The sequence below is a fragment of the Triplophysa dalaica genome, chromosome 12, assembly GCF_015846415.1.
Source record: "Triplophysa dalaica isolate WHDGS20190420 chromosome 12, ASM1584641v1, whole genome shotgun sequence".
In the NCBI taxonomy this organism is placed as follows: domain Eukaryota; kingdom Metazoa; phylum Chordata; class Actinopteri; order Cypriniformes; family Nemacheilidae; genus Triplophysa; species Triplophysa dalaica.
In genome coordinates, this window is record NC_079553.1 from 18,068,997 (window position 1) to 18,089,500 (window position 20,504).

The 20,504-nt window shown below is 40.2% G+C and overlaps 2 protein-coding genes across 4 annotated transcripts in view; both read right to left on the minus strand.

Moving 5' to 3' along the window:
- Positions 1–87: 87 nt before the first annotated feature.
- Positions 88–3,621, minus strand: zp3d.1 (zona pellucida glycoprotein 3d tandem duplicate 1). The gene is made up of 9 exons (XM_056761648.1): positions 3,034–3,621; positions 2,376–2,488; positions 2,194–2,297; positions 1,930–2,104; positions 1,756–1,867; positions 1,428–1,516; positions 1,273–1,343; positions 336–1,022; positions 88–252 (listed from the first exon to the last, which is right to left on the minus strand). Exons 1-8 carry the CDS (start codon positions 3,586–3,588, stop codon positions 379–381), a joined length of 1,863 nt encoding a protein of 620 aa, XP_056617626.1. The 5' UTR covers positions 3,589–3,621; the 3' UTR covers positions 88–252; positions 336–378.
- A 939-nt stretch (positions 3,622–4,560) lies between these two features.
- Positions 4,561–20,504, minus strand: part of dyrk1b (dual-specificity tyrosine-(Y)-phosphorylation regulated kinase 1B) — a 37,558-nt gene continuing 21,614 nt past the window's right edge. For 2 of the 3 annotated variants that reach the window (XM_056761924.1, XM_056761922.1), the window contains exons 2-11: positions 12,927–13,072; positions 12,626–12,745; positions 12,172–12,360; positions 11,849–11,996; positions 11,084–11,370; positions 10,502–10,648; positions 10,000–10,161; positions 8,090–8,393; positions 7,908–8,011; positions 4,561–7,830 (exon numbers count right to left, since the gene is read on the minus strand). In XM_056761924.1, the coding sequence (XP_056617902.1) occupies positions 7,081–7,830; positions 7,908–8,011; positions 8,090–8,393; positions 10,000–10,161; positions 10,502–10,648; positions 11,084–11,370; positions 11,849–11,996; positions 12,172–12,360; positions 12,626–12,745; positions 12,927–12,989 (2,274 nt within the window). In that variant the 5' untranslated portion in view covers positions 12,990–13,072 and the 3' untranslated portion in view covers positions 4,561–7,080. The remainder of the gene's footprint in view (positions 7,831–7,907; positions 8,012–8,089; positions 8,394–9,999; positions 10,162–10,501; positions 10,649–11,083; positions 11,371–11,848; positions 11,997–12,171; positions 12,361–12,625; positions 12,746–12,926; positions 13,073–20,504) is intronic. The other variant, XM_056761923.1, reaches the window with a different exon arrangement.

Sequence of the window (20,504 nt, forward strand, 5' to 3'; positions counted from 1 at the left end):
AGGCCTATTAATTGATATGAAAATAAAGATTTATTAAATGATTTCTCTTCGGACTCCCTAAGAAAATGCAGACACATCAGCACACAATCATAAAATATTGTTTTATTTCAAGAATGTCATTATGCACAAGTTTGTGAATTAGGTTAAAGCCATAAACATGACCCCACATGTTTATGGCCCCACAACTTTCAGAATGTTGCTGAGATTTCCTGCCCCACATGTGAAATTGAGAAGAACTGCCAATCAAGGGTTCTAAAACAGAAATAAAATTATTAAAAATCAATATTGATTAAAACAATTTGAATGAATAAAATTTGTATAAAGATACTTCATACCTTAGAGACATTTTATACTGCATTTCAATGACCCCTCAGTATTCTAGTATTTCATTCTTGTTTGATCTTGTTCATCTTTACTCCACTCCTTTGGTTCTTGTTTGGCATTTATAAACATATCTTCCTCAATCATTATTGCAGACTGTGTTGTGTTTTGTACATCCATGTTCTTCTCTAAATCGTCAGGCTGCATTTCTTTTCTGAAAATCTTCTCTTGCAGACTTATGTTGGATTTTTTATCATCATGAGCATCATCCAATGATTCTTTTAAAGACTGAACGATAGACTTTACCAGAGTGTCAGTTTTAATCGTGCTCTGGACAATCTCCACATCCATATCGACACTCTTTTCCATTTGGTCCTCTAAAAACATCACTTTTCCAGAACGAACAGCAACTTCCTCCTGAAACTCTGTTAACGTTGCCTCTGTACCTGAAATCACTTCAATTTCTTCCTCTGCATCATTCACTCGCATGTCTTTGTTTTTCGCTGAAGTTTCCCTTTGTTCTTCCGTTTTAGTTACAATCTTCTCTGTGCAATTCTCCTTCTCTTCTTCATTGAATTCTTCTTCTGGAACATCATGAGTACTGACCCATCCTTCCTTATGCTGAGTAAATGAGGATTCGGTTTTGTTCAAAACCCAAGATTTACTTGTGATCAGAGATTGCGTCACAAGGGACAAAGAGGCTGGTAAATCAGAAAGAATGTAATTAATAAGCTATGTAAAATAATATTCATTGAAATCTATTTCTTATGCTATTTAAATCTAATTGTAAGAAGGACAGTCTGAGCCATCATGATGCAGGTAACAAGCACATGCAAGCATAAATCAGACATACAAATAATAAAAAATTGAATCAACATCTGACAGGATTACCATCTTTTACACAAGTGAAAAATGTATTAACACACACATGAAGTTGAATTTTGTACTCACATTTAGTTTCAACTTCACATTTGACTTCACAACAAGCACAAACAGATACATCAGTGTTGAGTTCTTCCCATCTGAAGACAAATAGAGAATAAACAAATGAATGAAGCTTAATTGAGGTGACAGAAGATGTTGCAGAATTGCGTGAAATGATTCACCTTTTCTTAATACTGTTATAGGTACAAGATTTGGCTGAGGGACTGGCAGTGGTACTGTGAACTGATACTTTGCAATGCAGGTAAAAGTGCTGTAAAATGAATCACAAAAAAATGGAATTAACACACATATATGTTTCTTGACAGAAAGACACGCATATTATATCCAGGCTAGTGACATTCCCCACTGTGCTGACTTCTCTCTTAATGGGCAACAAAAATGAAGATGTTTATTTCAAATGTACAGATTTTTGACAAATACTTTTGAAGGTAATAATTAAAATTCAAAATATTGCCCTAAATATAGCCAGTTTAAAAATGAAAACAATACCTTGCCTGTAACTTGGGGGAGTAAAAAGGCATCGACTGAAAACCTTATAAAGTTTGACTGTCTTTCGAGGAAGCGGGACAAACTTCCATGTCTTCTGCTGTCCTCCATACACCTGAAATTGAACAGGTGTTTCATATTTTCTTAGTGAGAAGTAGAATGGGCCAAATAACTAACCCGTAATTGTGAATAATGCTGTGTTCTGGAGTTGAGTTTGGGTCTTTGGAAGATGCCGCATAACAGGAGTCAACGAAAATCCTCACACTCTTAGATACATGAGAAGCAGACACTTCAAAATACATGGGCTCCCCAAGCATAAAAGTTTCATTCTCCCCGAGGTTTTCCCAGCGTTCTAGTTCACACACAAATTAAGATTAAAGACCATCAAAACACCTTAAATCTTATAAAAAAAAGTATTGAGAGTGAGAAGAAGAGGCTTACCATTACACACAGATATGGTCAATTTGGCCCTCCTTTCTAAAGACTTGTGAAACATGCGTTCCCGTATCACGGGTAGGAAGCCCATTTTGTAAGAATAATGGAATCTAAAATGTGAAAAAGGAGGGTGCTGTACTGCATCAGATATCCAAAAGTCCTTAAACATCTTGGGATTTGTGTTTTACCTGTTGTAAAGGCACTGTATGTTTAATGTAAGAGGCACTGCTCTTATTACTGTCCCTTGAGACTCTGGCATATATTTTAAGGTGTTGGAATATATGATCTGGCCATTCATCATCTGAAGAAAATCATTTACATTAATTAAAACGGCAGTGGTGTTAAAAAACAATTCTTCAAAGCATTCTTTACATTTAAGTATCACAGTAATTTTAACCACAATGTTTTGTGGTTGATCAATTATCATATGTATGACCATATCAATTCTACAAATATCATGGTTAAACTATGGTTACTGTAGTAAATCCATGGTTAATTTTCATAATGGTGATTTAGGTGAATTAAGGGGTGGAAAATACTTAAGTATTCGTACACTCATGTATATCTTTATTTTATCAGTTTTTTTACTTTGTGAAAAGCTACTTTACCATTTGACAATTACATGTCGATTTTTGTACATTTATTACTTGCGTTTAAGTAAACTAAGCTCAAACATTTTTTTCTATATGCTTTAATGTTGTGAAGTAATAAAAAAAACTAAAATTTGAAAAATGTTATTGAGTATATTACTCAAGTAGATCTGCTTCCACTCTGAGGGTTCATAATCCAGCCCTGTTAATGTAAACACGTGCCAAAAGAATTTTTTGCGTTTACGTCACAACTTACCGTTAAAGAGCTACCGCACTCGTTCAGGTCGTAATGAAAATAGATTAAATCTTTCTTGGAGCGCGAGGCAGAACACGTTCCCAGATAAAAATAAGACGGTGAACTCCTGAAGCCCAGAACCATCTTATTCACACGCACCGAAACCTTACTGTAGCCACACCAGACCTCAACGCCATGAGTATTGCGCACGGGAGACACCTGGATGCGCTGAGGGTTCACCTGAGGATTAAGAACCCCACTCAAAATATTCGGCAAGCGTCTTCTCCCGGACATAGGTCTGAACAGCTCCATGTCAACTAGAGGAACCGGGACATGTTGAAACATCGGGAAAACGTGATAAGGACGCATAACCGGAGGAGGTTTTGGAAATTCCCCGTCTCTTGTCCACGGCCTTAGTGCCCCTGACATGGGGTGCACGGGAAAGGCTTTTTGCTCCTGCTCCGAGGATACTAAGTGGCTATATTTTTGGTGACCTTCAAAAATATCAGCCATGCAGGTTTTGCAAATGTAGAGTAAGGCTAACAAGCACAAAAGACAACAAACACGTCCCATCATAACGCAGAGAAAAACAAAGTCGCCGTGAGAGGACGCAGGCACGCACGACAGTCACCTGTTGATTGATGACGCATAGTCCAATCACGCGTCACTCGCGCCTTACCAAGTGCGCGATACTGGGTCTAATTTCTTGTATTTTTTCATGTTCGAAACAGTTTAATATATTATTTGGGCTTAAGTTTAAAGGTTAACGTCACTTAATGTTTTTATTGTTTCCCAACACTGTAACATAAACTTTAAATTAGAAAGATATGAAAACGTATACCACACTGGGATAAACTTTATGTAAAATATAACATCGGTAGAAATTCACATTTTAACCATATTTATGATTTGAGTTTATAAATGTCATTAGAATAAGTTATTTAACCTTACAGGATCAGAAATGACATGCAAAAATGCCATACAGAAATCATTCAATATTATAAAGGGTTCTTGTTAAATTATGGTATAACTGAACTTTTTGTTTTGTTTTGTAGATGAGAAATCATATATGTATATATATATATATATATATATATATATATATGTAACCAGTAGGCATGCTTTTCTGCATTGTATTAATGTTTAAGTTCACTCTAATTTTTTTTTTAAGTCATTTCAACCATTTTACTCTTACCATTTGCTATAGTTTATAAAAACAAGCTGAAATTCCATTACATATTTAGATGAGTTTATGTTAAACTCCATGACTTACTGATATTTGCAGTGCGTAAATCATGTTTAAAGCTTAAAATTGCAAAGGCAATGCTTCATAATGTTCCGTTAGATGCTCCTCCAGTTGAACAGAGGTATTTTATGTGAGGCTTTTCAAAATTTATTGAGGGGTGACAGAGCAACATGTTGTTTTGAATATCATCCCCGGAGACCCCTCCAGTTATATATATATATATATATATATATATATATATATTCCCTTATATTCTTAAATAACAACTAAATAGACACAATGTTCTGTATTGGTGTTATAAGCAGCTCGGAAACATCTGCGTTTTCAAAGTTTATCAGTGCTCAGACACGTTTTCTGACAGTGCATTGTGAGTGCAACAAATCGATACCGTGACCAACGTCGTCTAGACATAACAAGATTAGAGGACCTACAGAGGCAACTCTCCCTTTAATAGAGAAACCAAAACTGATGATATCATAATACTTCAGACATTATGTTCTCATGAAGGATGATGTTGAAAAAAATGACAAAGTAAAGAAGCCAGTGCGGCCAGTTACAAGTTTCGACCGGTTATTAAGAACATAAAGGACAGCAGTCATCATCACTGATCTGAGCAGAATAAGGTAGTTTGCAGGTCCTGCGGCCTTAAAGGTGGCAGGTTCAAATCCCAGTCATTAGAATTAACCTTGAAAATGACATTTCACCCTAACATTGCTTTAACTTTATCTGGATGATGCATGAATGCTATGTACACAGATTACAATGAATGAAGATGTCAGCAGTTAATTAAATATAATGGTATTGGTCAGTCATACCGAAGCCTACTTCCAATATGAAGGTTTAACATGATTCTGAATTGTAGTGGATTTCTACACAGTTGCATGAGGCTTGAATTTTCTCTCGCTATACATTTAATAAACCTTGTTCAAACTCCTAGAATTGTCTTCTGTTCATTTCTGTCCAGTGGCTGACCAATAAATCGAGGCACTTGTTTAATACCATGTTTCCGTTACATAATATAAATGTCAAGCTTTAACCTGTACCAAGAAAGAAAGCAAACAAAAAACAGCAGAAAACAGATTCTTTTTTTCTCATTTTTTCCTTGTTAAATAGTAATAAATACATGAGATGCAGTGGTTTATTTTTCATTTTTCTGAAGCAGGAGGGTTAAAAAGTTTTCATTTTTATTTATTTATTTATTCATTTATTTATTTATCTGTCTGTTTTCTTTAGCAGCAATCCGAACATGGTTGAGAGTGGAGATAGCAGCCGAGAGTAGTTCACTTTTTTTGACTTGATGGCAAACAGCACTCACAGAGTGTTGTGAAGGAGGAAGGTGGTGGTGGGAGGGGTTTAAAGACAGGAGAGAAAAGAAAATGAGAGGCAGGATGCGAAGTCAGAGTGGGAGGGGCTGCAGTCAGGAGGACACGAAAATGTCCCTTCAGAGTGAAGTGTTCCACCCTCCTGCTAAATCTCGCCCCAGACTCTTTCTTCCAACAGAAATATGGCGCGAGAAAGAAAACAAAGTGAGAGAGAGAGAGAGAGCTACAGCAAGATTTGGCTTAGCATATCCAGAGTTAATACAAACGTGTGTTAACGCTTTAATAGTTTTCTGTCCAAAACAAAGGGGGTTAGAAAAGCAAGAGATAGAGACGAAACCAAAAGAGTGAGAGGTGAGAGAGTCTAGTGAGATGGCGAGAAGGCAGACTATTTTTTGAAACGAACAACAGGGAAGCATTTTGGTTTTCCTTCTGGCAAAATGTTTTGATGTTTTTCAAGACTTTCCTGTATCATTTCCTCCTGTATGTTAAGTTGAGTTACGTTCCCCCTCTCCTCGTGAAAGCGGCTCACAGTTCAGCCTCCTCCTCTAGTTGTTAGTTGGTTTTTCTCACTGTGTGGTGACTAAAAAGAGTTTCTGTCATTTGCTTTATTTCGTTCTTAGGACTTGTTTCATAGTTTGAGATATATAAGCCAGTGTGTCAAGCGAAATAGAGATTGGAAACGTAAAAAAAAGTAACAAAAATGTGTCTGTGTATGTGTTTCTGTGTGTGTATATGTCTGCTGCACGTGGGTGAGTGAGAGATACTCGAGAAGCAAACGAAATGAAGCAAAAACAAACGAAAAAGGAAAAACTCAAACCCAGTTTTGTTTGCTTGTTGTTGTCTATGCATAAATGTCATCCGTCCCTCAAACAGTAAAATAAAACAACGGTATAAATAAAACATAGAATAAATAACCCCACCTCTCGGTTAAGACCGCTTTCCAGCCCTCTCCCATTTCGTTCCTGCATGTAGTGATTCTTAATAAATTAAAAATGTACAATTACGGCAAGACAAAATGAAGGGAACTCTCTCTTGCTGCTGTCATCTTGATGAACACATTCAATTTTTCGAAAAATCTAAAGCTCTCCCTCACAAAAACAAAACGAATAAAAATCTCTCGCTGCAAACCTGACCTCAAAGCACATCAAATTAAATAACAATATAACAACGGTAAAAACCAACTTTCTGAAACCTTCTGTTAAAACGACTTTCCCTGCTGCGCTTCTCCTTCAATTAAAGAAAAACAAATGAACAAGAACAAAAAAATAAGGATAAAAATAGTTTAAAATCATTCCATTCGTGCCCTCCCTCTACCGTCTCCCCATGCAAAACCAAAACGAAAACGATATTTCACAAGTTTTTCTCTGCGGTTCTGTTGCGTGTGGCTGTGTGTGTGTTTGATGTCTGACTACTTTGTGTCGTGTGTGTGTGGCGTTTTTGTCACTGTCGTGTTGTTTCGTTAAAATTTTCGTATGGCTTTTGGAATTTGTTCAAGATTTATCAAGAGTTGGCTGCACTCTGACCGCTCCCACTCCCACTACCGCACACTGCCATCATGGCGGATTCCTCGGAATCCGGCCGCCCCCCAGCTCCCCCGACTCCTCTGGGCGGGGGCCCCCCGGTGAGCATACCCCCCACTCCGACGCTTCCCTGGGCCGGGTTGTTATTGTTGTTGCTGCCGGCATAGCATGGAGGGATGTATCCCAAGCCGGAGGCAGCGACCATGCTGTCCTGGGAAGCTGGGGCCTGTGGCAACTGTTGCTGGGAAGCGGAAGGGGGTTGCTGGGGGGCCATGACTGTCCTAGTCCGAAAGGCAGAGAGGCCCAAGTGGAGGTTGGAGGAGCCGTACTGACTGGAGTCCAAGCTCGACGGGGGTGGCTGCATGATGGAAGACTGACCCAGATGGTGGTGGTGGGTGAGGCTGAGCTCGATGCTGTCCTGCATCTGTGGGGAAGAGACAGGCATCAGCGCCTGGCCCTGCTGGCCCTGCGAGGTCTGGCCCTGCGGCTGGTTCTGCTGCTGCTGTTGCCGGAGCTGTCTGCCGTTGCTATGGTGACTGCCGTAGATGGGGTGGGGATGGTGCGGCTCCATCATGCCCCCCATGTTGCCTATGAAGTGGCGCGAGTGCTGCGTGGCCGCCGGCTTGTGCAGCATCAGCTGCGAGTAAGATGAATCGCTGCTGCTGTTGGACAGCTGACCCATGCTGCTGTCCCCTCCGGGCCAGATGCGCAACTGTTGTTGAGACGGAGCCTAGAAACCAAGAAACAAGTCAACTTGGGTTCTCTAAATGACAAAAAAACATGTGACGTAGTTGTCGGCGACCTCACCTGTGGGCTCTGCATCTCATAGTCCGTGTGAGTGACTGCGCTGTTGTAGTACCGGTTGCTGTACCGGTAATTTCGGTTATCGTTGGAAGAACCGCTTGATCCACCTGCAATTACAAAGAATTCATGACATGAACAATCCTTTCAGGTTTTAGTGACGGGCTGCCATGGTGAACGCCACTTACCAGAGCTGGAGACTGAGCTCGTGGTGGAGGTGGAGTGGCTGTGGTCCATGGCAGGGCTGGTGGAGGTGGAGCTGCTGGTGTTGGTGCCCTCGTCTGTCGTCTTCTTGAAGAAGTTGTGCTGCAGCGCGTAAAAGGGCGTGATGCGCGTCTTGGGGTCGTAGTCCAGCATGCGGAGGATCAGGTCCTTGAACTTCAGGTAGTCGCAGGGCGCGTGGCCCTGTTCTCCGGCTCGCCTCCCCCCTGGACCTCCCGTCTCCACCCCCAGAATCTCGTGCAGTCGTCGTGTGGCAGGTGGTTTATATTCCTGAAACGACGAGTAAGCAGAGAAAACAGAGGAAAGGGAAAGAATGAGTCGCAAATACATCACTACTCGTGCATCAGTCATCATTTCTCCAAGAGTTTAAGAACATGATATTACACTAGCTTTAACCATATATCATACATAATGGCATAAATGTTCTAGTATTGGTATATATAATTATCAGCTAAATACTTTAAAGCCAACGTGAAATGGTGTTTACACAATCATTGGGAAGTTTATCTACGTCTTAATGTAAAAGTAATTTAACAAGAATAAAAGCTGGATTGGACAAAATTTAAGTCATTGTCTGTTAACTTGATAGTCAAAACAGGACTGGACAAATCAAAGAAAAACATTGCTTGAATATTTGAAGAAAGATAAAAAAATCAATCATTTATCTGACACAAATAAAACCAGGAACGTTAGTAAACAAAGGTAAATTTTTATTTCATGTTGACTTTAACAGTAAACTAATCAGCCTAAAAAAATCATTCATGAATGCAGGTGAATGGGGACTGAAGCTGAGATATGTTGTGGTTTGGAGGAAGTAATGACATCAGCACACAGGTCTTGACCTGGAAATGTACCATTCAATCCTGCTCCATAAATACTAAAATAAGGACATAACATATATTCATCTTACTGTAATAATAATGTCAAGCTTTTCCTCTTGAGCTGAGTCTCTGGATGAGTTGGCAAGAGGTGCCAGACACTAATATTTTAAAACAAAGTGCTGAGACCTCATCCAGAAATGTACCCTCCACCTGCTATCACCTTTGCATCTTTAACACGGACTCTTTACCAAGATATTTTACTTATCTTCATTGAAAACACAGGGTCATTGGATCTACTCAGCACTCCGTGTTTACCAGGCAGTGAGTGGCTTTGCTACAGTTAGACAGCATTAACAAAATAATACAGTATATTGACATTATTTAACAATACTGCATCAGTGATTGAGGATTTATTTTTGAGATAATTTTTATATCTGAATCTCTTCACCTATAAGCCATAATATTAAACTAAATATCATATCAAGTTATAATAAATTCAGTCTGCTGGACATTCAAGACCTCTGCTGAATGGGCTCATATTGATAATGAGGATGGTTATGATAAAGGACAGAGATGTCGATGAAGAGCAGATGTTGAAGGTTTGATTGACCAAGAGGTGGGTCAGCGGAGAGAGGAGGAGGTTGTTGTCAAACACAAATTAGCTCGAGGGCAATCCCGTTGCTTAAATGGTAGATCACAGCGCTGACAACGCCAAGGTGAAGGGTTCGATTTCCAGGGAACACACAACTGATAAATGTATACCTTGAAGGCACTAGAAGTTGCTTTGGATAAAAGCTTATTCCAAATGTGTAAATGCATATTAAGGCCCAGGTATACCCCGTTTTGCAGATAGTAGCGTTGCAATTTCTTATTTTATGATTCAAAATAATAAATATTTTATGATTTCCCAACATTTTTAATCCACCCTCCTCCATTTGGACTCTTCTTTCTCTCTTCCCCTCTCCGTGAGGATAAGGTGAGTATTGGGTGGAGTGTGTGAGGGGGCAGGGCTTTGGGAGGAGGGTCAAGATTAAGTAGAACAGAGTTTTACTCACGGAGGCTGAAGGATAAAGTACCTTCTTTATATCCTTGTTCTTCTTGACGGTCCAGAGGCCGTCGGACAGCTTGTCGAAGTACTTGCGTGCTTTAGGGGCCTGATCCAGCATATGGTTGGGCGGGACCCCCAGCACTTCTACTATTTTATTCATCTGGTCCACCTGAGGGAGACATAAAGTGTCAGGGCAAGATCCCAATCTGACTGACCTGGCAGCAAGTATGGATTTGCTTTAATGACAAATATCAGTGACTTAGATTAAAACTTATTTTCTTGTAGTGGCTACATTATTGCTATCTTAACTTGCTTTGTCAGGTTATATTTACAGTAGTGCAACTTTTGTCACACATCAGACCAATGAATAATAAGCATCTTGAGAGCTTTCTGCTACAAGACATTTACTACAATGTTTTTAAGGAGAATAATGGGTAATTGGCAACAAACCTAGCTAAAATACATGTGCTCTCTTCTGTTTTTTTATAATGCAAAGGTATAAACTTTACCTCATTGGAGCCACTAAAGAGCGGCTCGCCCGTGTGCATCTCCACCAGGATACAGCCCAGCGACCACATGTCTATAGCCAAGTCATACGGCATGCCCAGCAACACCTCTGGCGACCGGTAAAACCGACTCTGGATGTACTGGTAAATCTGCATGGGGTTAGAGAGGACGAAGAAACAGATAAGACATGCAGTTCACACAATTTTCAATCAAGTTGAATTTGCACAGTAACTAAACATATTTCTACTTTTTCTCCACTAGGGGGCAGCAGAAACTGCAAGTTAAGGAGGGTGCAGCACCACCACTGGAAATCTATTCTTAAGCAGTAAAACCTATTTCAGCCCTGGGAAAGTCCTCTAAAATGTGCCATGAATGCACCTAACTAAAACACTATATATTCCCTCTTCCTTACAAACACATAAAACAAACTCCGCGTTACCACCACAGCATCTCCCTTTCACATCAGCCGTGCCATAAAGAGTGTGATTTTTCAGAAATCTGCGCTAGTTAACTACCGAGTGCGACCTCATCTCAGCCTGCCGGTAACATATACGGAAGCCAATAGGCCTGAGACGCAGTCTCACCCTTTGTCCTAGCTGACAGGAACTGCCAAAGTCCACAATCTTGATGGCACTGCGCTTGGGGTTGCACAGGAGGATATTCTCGGGCTTGAGGTCGCAGTGGATGATGCTGAGCTCGGGCGTGGCCAGGAAGAGCAATGCCGTGCACAGCTGCTGAGCGAACTTGCGCGTCAGGTTGAGCGAGACGCCGCGGAAGTTGGTGTTGCGCAGGAGGTCGTACAGGTTGTAGGAGAGGAGCTCAAAAACCAGGCACAGGTGGTTACGGAACATGAAGTGCCTCTTTAAGTGGACTGAAGGGAAACAAAGCAAAAAAATATGTTTTAGAACAATGACATTTATTAAAGATTTGAGTCAAATAAGTGTGAAATCTAAGTATGCATACACGCATGTTTGATGGGAGTCAAGAACAAGTTCCCTTAAAAATGAATCTAAAATGCTGTAACCAGCTATTTTTATGATGTACATCAGCTCTATAAAGTTCATACTATCTACACTGAATCTGATGACAAAAAAAATTGAAATAATCAATCTTTCTGTTATGTTGTTGATGCAGCTTGCACACAATAACAGAGTGACTGGTATAGTCAGATTCAAGAGCAAATGAGCCGGTCTTGATGACTCGCACATGAGTCACAGAAAAACTGTGAAGTGACTTATTCACAGAATGAATCAGTCTGAATTCTTACTGAATTAACATTTGACTCACTCACTGAACTGTAACTCTTCATTTTTTGTGACAGTCTAAACCTGTATATGTTCAGTTTTTACCTATGTAGTACTTCATCTCTGTGTCGTGTTTGTTCATGAGCTCAAGAAGCCGCAGCTCAATCTGGGCCTGGTTCAGGAAGGCTTTCTTGTTCTTGATGATCTTAATTGCCACCCACTCCTGCTCGTGGTGGTCATAGGCTTTCACCACCTACAAATAAAGAATCAGAATCATCAGCGCTTCAATAACACAAAGTTGAAGTATCACTTTATTTTCTTAAAAATGAACCAGCCTTTTTAGAAACAGACTCTTCATTTAACATAACAAACGCTTTTCCTTCTGTACTACAGCCTTTTTGTCAATTCATTCCTCAAAATAGGCTAACCTGTCCGAAGGAGCCCTTGCCGATAAGTGAGTCTATCTCGTAGCGGTCCAGCCACTTCTCTCCGTTTTTCACAATATAATCATAGTTGTCGTCGTCGTAGCCGTCGTTGTACACCTTGCGCTCTTTTTTGGTGCTGGAGTCCTCAGGGGGAACCTGCTGGGCTCGCCGTTTCTTTTTCGTGTAATACACCTGAAGAGTATATAACATGCATTAGTGGATTTGATGCAATTTTATGCCATACATTTTTTTCTTAAACATTCACAACATTTCTAAATAACAACTTTCAAATGAATGATGTGATAAACATATTTTATAAGTTATCGGATGAGAGTTGGGGTGGGGGGTGTCCTTGAGTTTGTAAGGACTGCTCTATACTATACTAGCGATCTAATCTCAAAAGGTGTGACCACACCGAACCGTCGGAAGGGGAATTTGTATAATAATAACAGCTCACCTCATTGATGTGCTTGTATGTCTTGATGAGATCGACAGAGAGTTTTCGTAGCGGGGCGCTGGCGGGATCTCGAAAACTGGGTGGAATCCTCCTCTGCAGGATGGTCATATCTGACAGCACCTGCACCAACACAACAACATTGATTAGAAGACACGAAGCACAAAAATCTGTGGTTTTACTATGTGGGTTTCCTGGGATTGGAACCTAAGATCATAGTTTTGGTAGTGCATAGTATTTCTGTACAAAATCCCATTTTACACACTGGTAAATGTTTATGTTATGGTTTAGTTGTAGGTGATACCTGCTGCTGGTCGGCCATGGAGTGGATGTTACTAAAGGAGGGGTGGCTGTGCTGGCTCGACATGGTTGGCTCAGCGGGGGAGAAGCCCAAGGCGGCAGGCTGGCAGAGGGTAGAGGAGGGGGGCTTGCATCCTGAGCTGCTTCCACCTTCACAGAGAAAAGGGGTAAGAAAGAAGGTTAAAGAATAACATTGCTACATATCATAAACACCAAGAAAAGTACTGTCACAGAAGCATTTCACTGAAGAAATCTTCACATTTTTTCAGGTAAGACTGAGGAAGTTCAGTGCTATACACCTTCAATGCCCTGAGAAGAGTTTGAAATTCAGAATAATTATCTGTGTATTTTCCCAACAGCTATGGGCTGTTAATATGCAAAAACTAGAAATCAGTGTTCAGCAGGTCACTGTAAGACAAACAGAAAAACAGAGTTTGACACTGCAAACTAAAACCTCAGTGTGGGGAAATGGGAGTGACCGGAACACAAGCAGAGCTCTCCATGGTCCAGTGCTGCCACTTGTTGGCCAAGAAAATGCAGCATAGAAGGTGCACATTTTGCTGACCTTATTCACGCCAGGTGGATGCCAACATTTTAAGTAAATAGGTGCACAAATTAAAAGCATGTCATATTTTATGCACTTACAATTTTTTGTAAAAGTACCATATGCATCAAGTTTTTGTTCTAATTTATCAATTAATTTCTGTAGATTACAGACTGTAATACAATGATTTGCTTTTATTAAAATATGCCAATATTAAACTTGCACTACAACAAACATTCCCAAATTTATATATACTATTTTGCATTTTGTATTAATACCAAAAAATCGTCATGATCTTAAGGATCTGGATGCTAAACTACAAACTATGAATGGTTCTAAATTTGTTGGAGTGAAATTTTAACTACGAGAGGCATTTTTATGAAAATCCTCTATAATCCACAAACCCGCTCACAGTCATAATGTAAAAAGGAAATATCAGACATTTTGAGAACAGGCGAGGCCAAGAATGCGTTAATTAAGTGAGATTGCTGAGTGCGGAAGCGAGGATGTACAAGTCTAACGGGAGGATATGAAATGGATGAGATATCCCACAGCAAATGCTTTTATTGCCACTTTCACAGGTTGACAGGTGAGGAGTAATAGGGGTGAAATTTATCAATGACACATTACAACTTGAAATAGCCCCGCGATCAATGGCCGTAGCTTAAACAAAGTGCATAACGACACATCTGACCGCCATCAATTTCACAGAGTGACGGCAAGCGTTGCCGTTACATGCCCATAGGAGGAGTCCCAGCATCAACTCGCTGACAGGAAGGCTGCTTGGATATACAGAGCATTACATATGTGATTCATCCCAAACTGGTTGATTTCGGTTTGGAATGAAGACGACGGCTTGATCAATTCTCACATGACATATTGCGAGACCCACCTAATGCCTGAAAGCAACTGGTTGATAAGCTGTCAAAGAGCATCATCTGCTTTGTGCTCTAGCAACAGTAAAACTGCACAAAAAACAACCAAGAGAAATTTCAACCTTACTATAATAAATCAGATTTCAAGTGTTTTATTGATTTCCATCTTTGGCATCAAAGACAGCTATCTGCTGAGCACCAAGAAAAAAAAAGTCACACTGTGCCTTTAAATGCTGAAACGAACACATTGAGAACTTCCTGAGTGTGACACCCCCCTTCCTGCGCTCTGATTGGCTGAGGCCCCTTCGCTCTCTTCCTCCTGATTGGCTGCCGGTATCCAAGGGCTGGGCGGCGAGGTCTCTATAAATAAACCTGGTAGCTTGTGCTGTATCAGCAACCCTTCCCACAATGCCGCTCACCCTCCCTTTCTCTGCCTGTTACCTCTTTCTGTTCCCCCCTCGCACTGATCTGGCCACAGCACTGGCATAAACGCTGTCCCCGATGGGAACGAATATTAATAAAATACAACATCCACAGACACACAGGTGCCCGGCTAGTATTTATTGTCACATACGCCAAGTGTCCATCCCAGCAGTTAAATATATCAGGTGGTGGATGAAGTAATCATCTGCTGCAATTAACCATGCACCGACCACGAGACCCCCCACACTTCACTTCGCATCCCCACAGCTGACCAAACACAGCTGCCAGCTGCCAATCACCATGTCGCCATGGCAACAGACCAGCCTATTCCCTGTCTCTAAGGCACAGGAAGAGGATGGTGGTGTGCGCATGAGAACAGCTGAACGGCCCTCCTCCCAAACCTAACCCCTCCAAAGTCCGTATTGACCCCCTATCTTATTCCCTGTTAGGGTAGTGGGAATGCTGGTGCTACTGAGCCAAAGTTGGACACGCCATGGTAGGCCTTACATTGAAAGATATAATTGCTCAACAGAAAAGAAATGTATCCCATATAAACGTCTTATTAAAATTATGAAGGCATCTTTAAAATCACACATTCAAAGTTATTCTATATGCATGCAAATATTGGCAAAGATCTAAAACTTAACCTTATTATACAGGAAGTCTTTATTCCATGAACACCAAACACTTCACAGTGTGTCAAAAACAAATGCCATTTATGAAAAAAGGACATTGTGAACATAAAGAACATAGAAGCAATGACCGCTGTCTGATGTGCGACTGTGCCCGCAGATGGCAGGTCACAGGGATGTCATGCCACACACCACAGGACCTCAGTCTTTCATGCAATCCGGACCCTGAGGGACGGGTGTAACTAAAAACAGGCCTATGCTGCTCAACCATGAGCATGGGTTCATGCAAGCAGGTTATCAAGGGTGCAGGACACAACCCTTACAGAACCTGTGAGAAATACAGAAATTAAAGTATATATATATTACAGACTGTACAGTTCTTAAAAACAGTGGCCAAAACTATCTTAAAATGATTAAAGAAATCACAGAGGTACATCTCCCAGCATGCATTGGTGATCCCAATCTAATGCGATTTAAAGATTCAACTCTAGATGTTAAACACATTCTGGTAGGTTCATGCAATTCTTCTTTTTTTGTATGAAATGATGGACATCATTGTTTTGTCATCTCTCTTGCAGTTGTCAACTTTCCGCTATTTCCTTTAGCCCACTCGCCAAACTAGTGCAATGTTTTATTCACAAAATGTGAGGGCAGTGGGGTTGGGTTATACTTGTGTCTTACCAATTTAAAGTTACAGAAATAATAATTTATTTAAAGGATTATTTTTAAGAACTGAATGAGCCTGTGCTTCCAACTACAATCCCACAGGTCATCAAACTAAAGAAAACTTCCACTCGGTTCTCTGAACCGCCTCATTTGCAAGAGGACACCGTCCTCCGCAGGGGTAGTGCAAGACTTTCAACCTTTCAATGAAGTTCAACACCTCTAACCGTGTTGTGCGATAACCCTGTCCAACCTGGCAGCCAAACCCCAAACACTCCTACAGAGGACTTTAAACAGTCAGGCCCCCATAGCTGAGTCAGTCTTCACTATTAATAAAAAGCCATCTGGGTCGACACCTCAAACAGTGACACTGGTAAAATGAGAGCTAGTACAGCGCATTAAAAATAAATAAATCTCCCACCTCAAAATACATCATTAGCTATAGATGTATGCAGGCCAGCAACAGGCGAAACTAAAACAAGCCCACTCCTGTCATTACGCTGTATATTCAAACAACTAACCAAAGCATGAAACCAGTGCTTGGTTGACCAGTATGTTTTGAGTACTGGCTGATAGTATGCCAATGTTTAGAGAATTGAAGCCTGATACACTGCTAACTTACAGGCTCGATAAAACAATAACATAGAGGTAAAGACTTATCTTACTCAAAATTTGAAGTGTTCGAAATTCACACAAAACATTTAATTTCACAGTTTATAATCCAGCCAGTGGATCGTGGAACGGACCAGAAGGACATTTTTAAGATGTAGCCATATCACCCAATCACTACACAAACCTGCTTAGAAAATGTAGCACGTCCTGGATTTTATTTAAAAAAATACAAACTCTTGCAAACACCAATGGATTTTACTGCTGCTCAACCTAATGCATACATGCCAACCGCTGCCATGCACAATGCCAGACTCCTCCCCTCCTACGTTAGAAACACTGGCTGCACAACCCAAAGGGGCTTACGGTCCGAACTCCCAATGTGAGGCTGCACCTTCACAGCTCGAAGCAACTGCAAGCTCCCGTTAACACCGGAGCATCTAATCTAAAGTGACCAGCACTAATTAAGTGCCCCTTGAGTAAAGAGCCACTTGCTCCTGTGAAGGTGGATGTTGACACAGAGTGAGGACTAGGCTGGCCTAGTCACATTGTTTACTTTCCTTCTTGGAAAGAGGAGAGCAAGAGTGATGTCAGAATGAGTCAGGATGTGAGACACAAACACAGACAAGAGAAAACGGTAAATAACCTAGCAAAAGCGAAAGGTAACTGAATATTGGGAATGAGCCAGAAAATGGTCACCTCAATGTTTAACATGGCTTTAGTGATGGAGCTGGCTGTATCAGATTGTGTGAGCTAAGGGGTTGATTGAGTGAGGTTGTTGGATGGATGGGGTAGAATGGCTGCTTTGGTCTTGTGGGTACGCTGTGTGTGAATCTGGTAAACAAAAACATGTTTTTGTTCTGATTCAAGCCCCGGATTTATCCAGTGGGAGAGGGAGAGCAAATGACCATGAAGCCGTTTCTATATTTTTTCTCCTAAATCTGTAAAAATATGACAATAGGTAAACACTTTCCTACCCTGTCCTGCAACCTGATGCACTTGTTCTTTATAAGGGCCACTTAGTGTGTACTGGCACCTGTATGATTAAAATGGTTCTCAATGTTTAAAGTCCCCGTGAACCGAAAGTGGCGATCATTTTTACAATGACCCACATTGATAAACTATTAACAATAAACGTAGCAATATTTCATGAAAAAATAGCCATTGTAATTATTTATTTCACTGGGAATTAAATGGTAGAAACTTCAATGGTACAAAAAATGTTTTCATTATATCCTGAATTTTTGAAAGAAATTAAAAAGCACACTTTCCTTCAAGCAGAGTGAAATAAAAATCTATCGTTACAGACGTAAACCGTTGACTCAGCATTCGGTTGTAGTGGTAAAAAAGCATATCTACATGCTAGCTTAAAGTCGGCTCCATTTCGATTCACAATAACTCTCCCTACAGAGAAACATCTGTGTCTGCATACATCTTTATCCAGTTAATACCAGTGTTTATTATGACATATTTCCAGTGCAACTTTACGTATCTTAAAATTACTATTTTTGATCATATTTATTCACATAACGTTTAGAACACTGCCATCTGGAACACCAGTAGGTTCGTTATATATTTAAGACAGTTTTCTGCACCGTACTACTGGTTTCATGTTATGTTAAAAAAGGTGGCGTTGACGCAGACACAGCAATGTTTCTTATTGCTTGCAATGAGTTATAATGGGTTTAAAAAACCTTTGCAGAATTTTGTGACATTCTGTGTTATAGAGTGAATTTTGTTTGTATGCCTGGATTCTGCATTTTGGAATAGTTCCACACAACACCAAAACCAAGTTCTAATGCTCAGCCACTAATGTCAAATATCACATGGCAAAATGGTAAGGTTTCAGACTTTAGACTGAAAACTGGTGAGCAAACAAACAATAAAAGCCGGTCTGAGTGAAAGGGGCAAAGGGCGAGGAGCCTCTTACAAACTTTTTTCAGTCCAAACTCTATTGGTTCATTCATGTTGTCTCTGCTGCTATGATATGTTCAGGTGTCCTATGGGCTAAGAATTACGATGTGGCTTTTTTCTTAGGTCTCCAATGGGTGGGTGCACAGACAAGACAGCTTGTGAAGTATTCCTGCAGTTACCCTGAACCCAGTAGGTTACTTGCAGTTAAATCTATCTTTAAAAGAGTTACCCAGGCTTCTGAAAGGCAGTTCTACACATAGTGCTTGACATGCCAGAATGGGGTGGGGGGACAAAAATAGCAACTGGAGAAAAGTCAGTTGGATACAAAGATAAAAATAAAGATTGGCGACAGAAAACGCAAAGACACCCTAGTCATAATCAAACAATAAAGATTTGATTATTTCTCCAAGCCAATTAATCAATCTATTAGCAATAACTACAAGCAATAACAGGCATAAACAATAATTCAGTTGGTTGCAAAGTGGTATGGAGTTTAGCACAGAGTATTAAGTTTAAAAGAATGAGCATGTTACAGCATATATAGTCTTTCAACTTGTGATCTGTCAAACTTACTGTGAAACAAGTTTGTTAAATTTTCATTATTTCTCTTTCTTTGTGTAAATTAGAGGAAAACAAGAAATTATATCCAATAGGGGTCTAGTGACACCACAACACGCTCCAACAAATGACCAATTCGTAGACCAATTCATGACCTTTATGGTCCCAGCTAAAATGAACTTTTAAGCTAATACTAGATTTGTGTGCTGTTGGGCAAGTCATTTAGAGTGCATATGTGTGTTTAAAAACATTCTTGAAATGGTCCAATTAAGCAATTATACGGTAACTGCATTAAGCAGCTCAATTACTGATGGATAATTGAGTCCTTTATTCTAATCCTGAACTGACAGAAAGACGACAAATAATGAAGGTTGGAGCAAAACAAGCCTAGATGTATAACAAATCAACTTCCATTTTACAGATCGGATATTGAGAAACAATGAGCTGATGGTCACCGGTCTCAAAATTTACTCAACACTTATCCATTTCCTGCAGCCTCAGAAGCATTGCAAAAACTTAAGTATTTTAATGTTTTTAAATAAACAGACTACACAAACAATGAATTGCTTTCAAGTAACCACCAAAAATGATTTGGACAATCACCTAACCTAAGCAACAGTAAGCAAAAATGTAATTCAACTGAAATCAAAAGCATACAATACTGTATGAATGCATAACTGACAAACCCAGCAAATCTGCTTTGTGACGTACGTTGTGCACGATACAGTACATGCTGGTCTAGAGAGCAGCATTCTGCTGCAGCTCTAAGATTCCCAGCAACAGAGCGATCACTGTGAGCTCACACCTCACGTAGAGCTCCCATAGCACACAGCACAAATTACCGCGCAGAAGTGACGCAAAGATCAAGCAGCCTCTGAAACCGTTTGAGAACGAGTCTATTCCCATGATTGTTTGAACATATTATGTTAAGACAATTATGGGAAAAGGAGTGCAGGTCTGTAGGGGTATCTCTAGTGTGTGAAACATTTGACTAATTTATGTCCGGTCCAATGGGAAATGCCCCAAGTTGAGGTCTTTTTCCTACCCTAAATAGCCTAATATTGACATATTAACAACATTATTATCATTTTGAATATCTACTCTTTTTTTTTTAAATGAGCTACATGGTGGCAAGTTTTAATTGCTTTCATTGAGAAATATTGATGTTTAAAAGCAATGGTGGCAACTACCAATGGACCTATAAGACTTGAAGCAAGTTTTGACCAAATTGTGTTTAGATTCACACTAAAGCAAAATTACCAAAAAAATCCTCAAAATCTACAGCCCTATGATCAACCACACATTCTGATGCTTTCCACATGGATTCCAAACATTTCTGTTGTTGTTGACTGGATACATTGAAG

Bases quoted from the DNA above. Each gene is read 5' to 3' on its own strand.
- zp3d.1 (XM_056761648.1), bottom strand. From the start codon at position 3,588: ATGATGGGACGTGTTTGTTGTCTTTTGTGCTTGTTAGCCTTACTCTAC. The intron at 2,105-2,193 runs GTAAGCCTCTTC...TGTGTGAACTAG, and splicing joins GACCATATCTGTGTGTAATG to AACGCTGGGAAAACCTCGGG. The intron at 1,517-1,755 runs GTATTGTTTTCA...TTCATTTTACAG, and splicing joins TCCCCCAAGTTACAGGCAAG to CACTTTTACCTGCATTGCAA.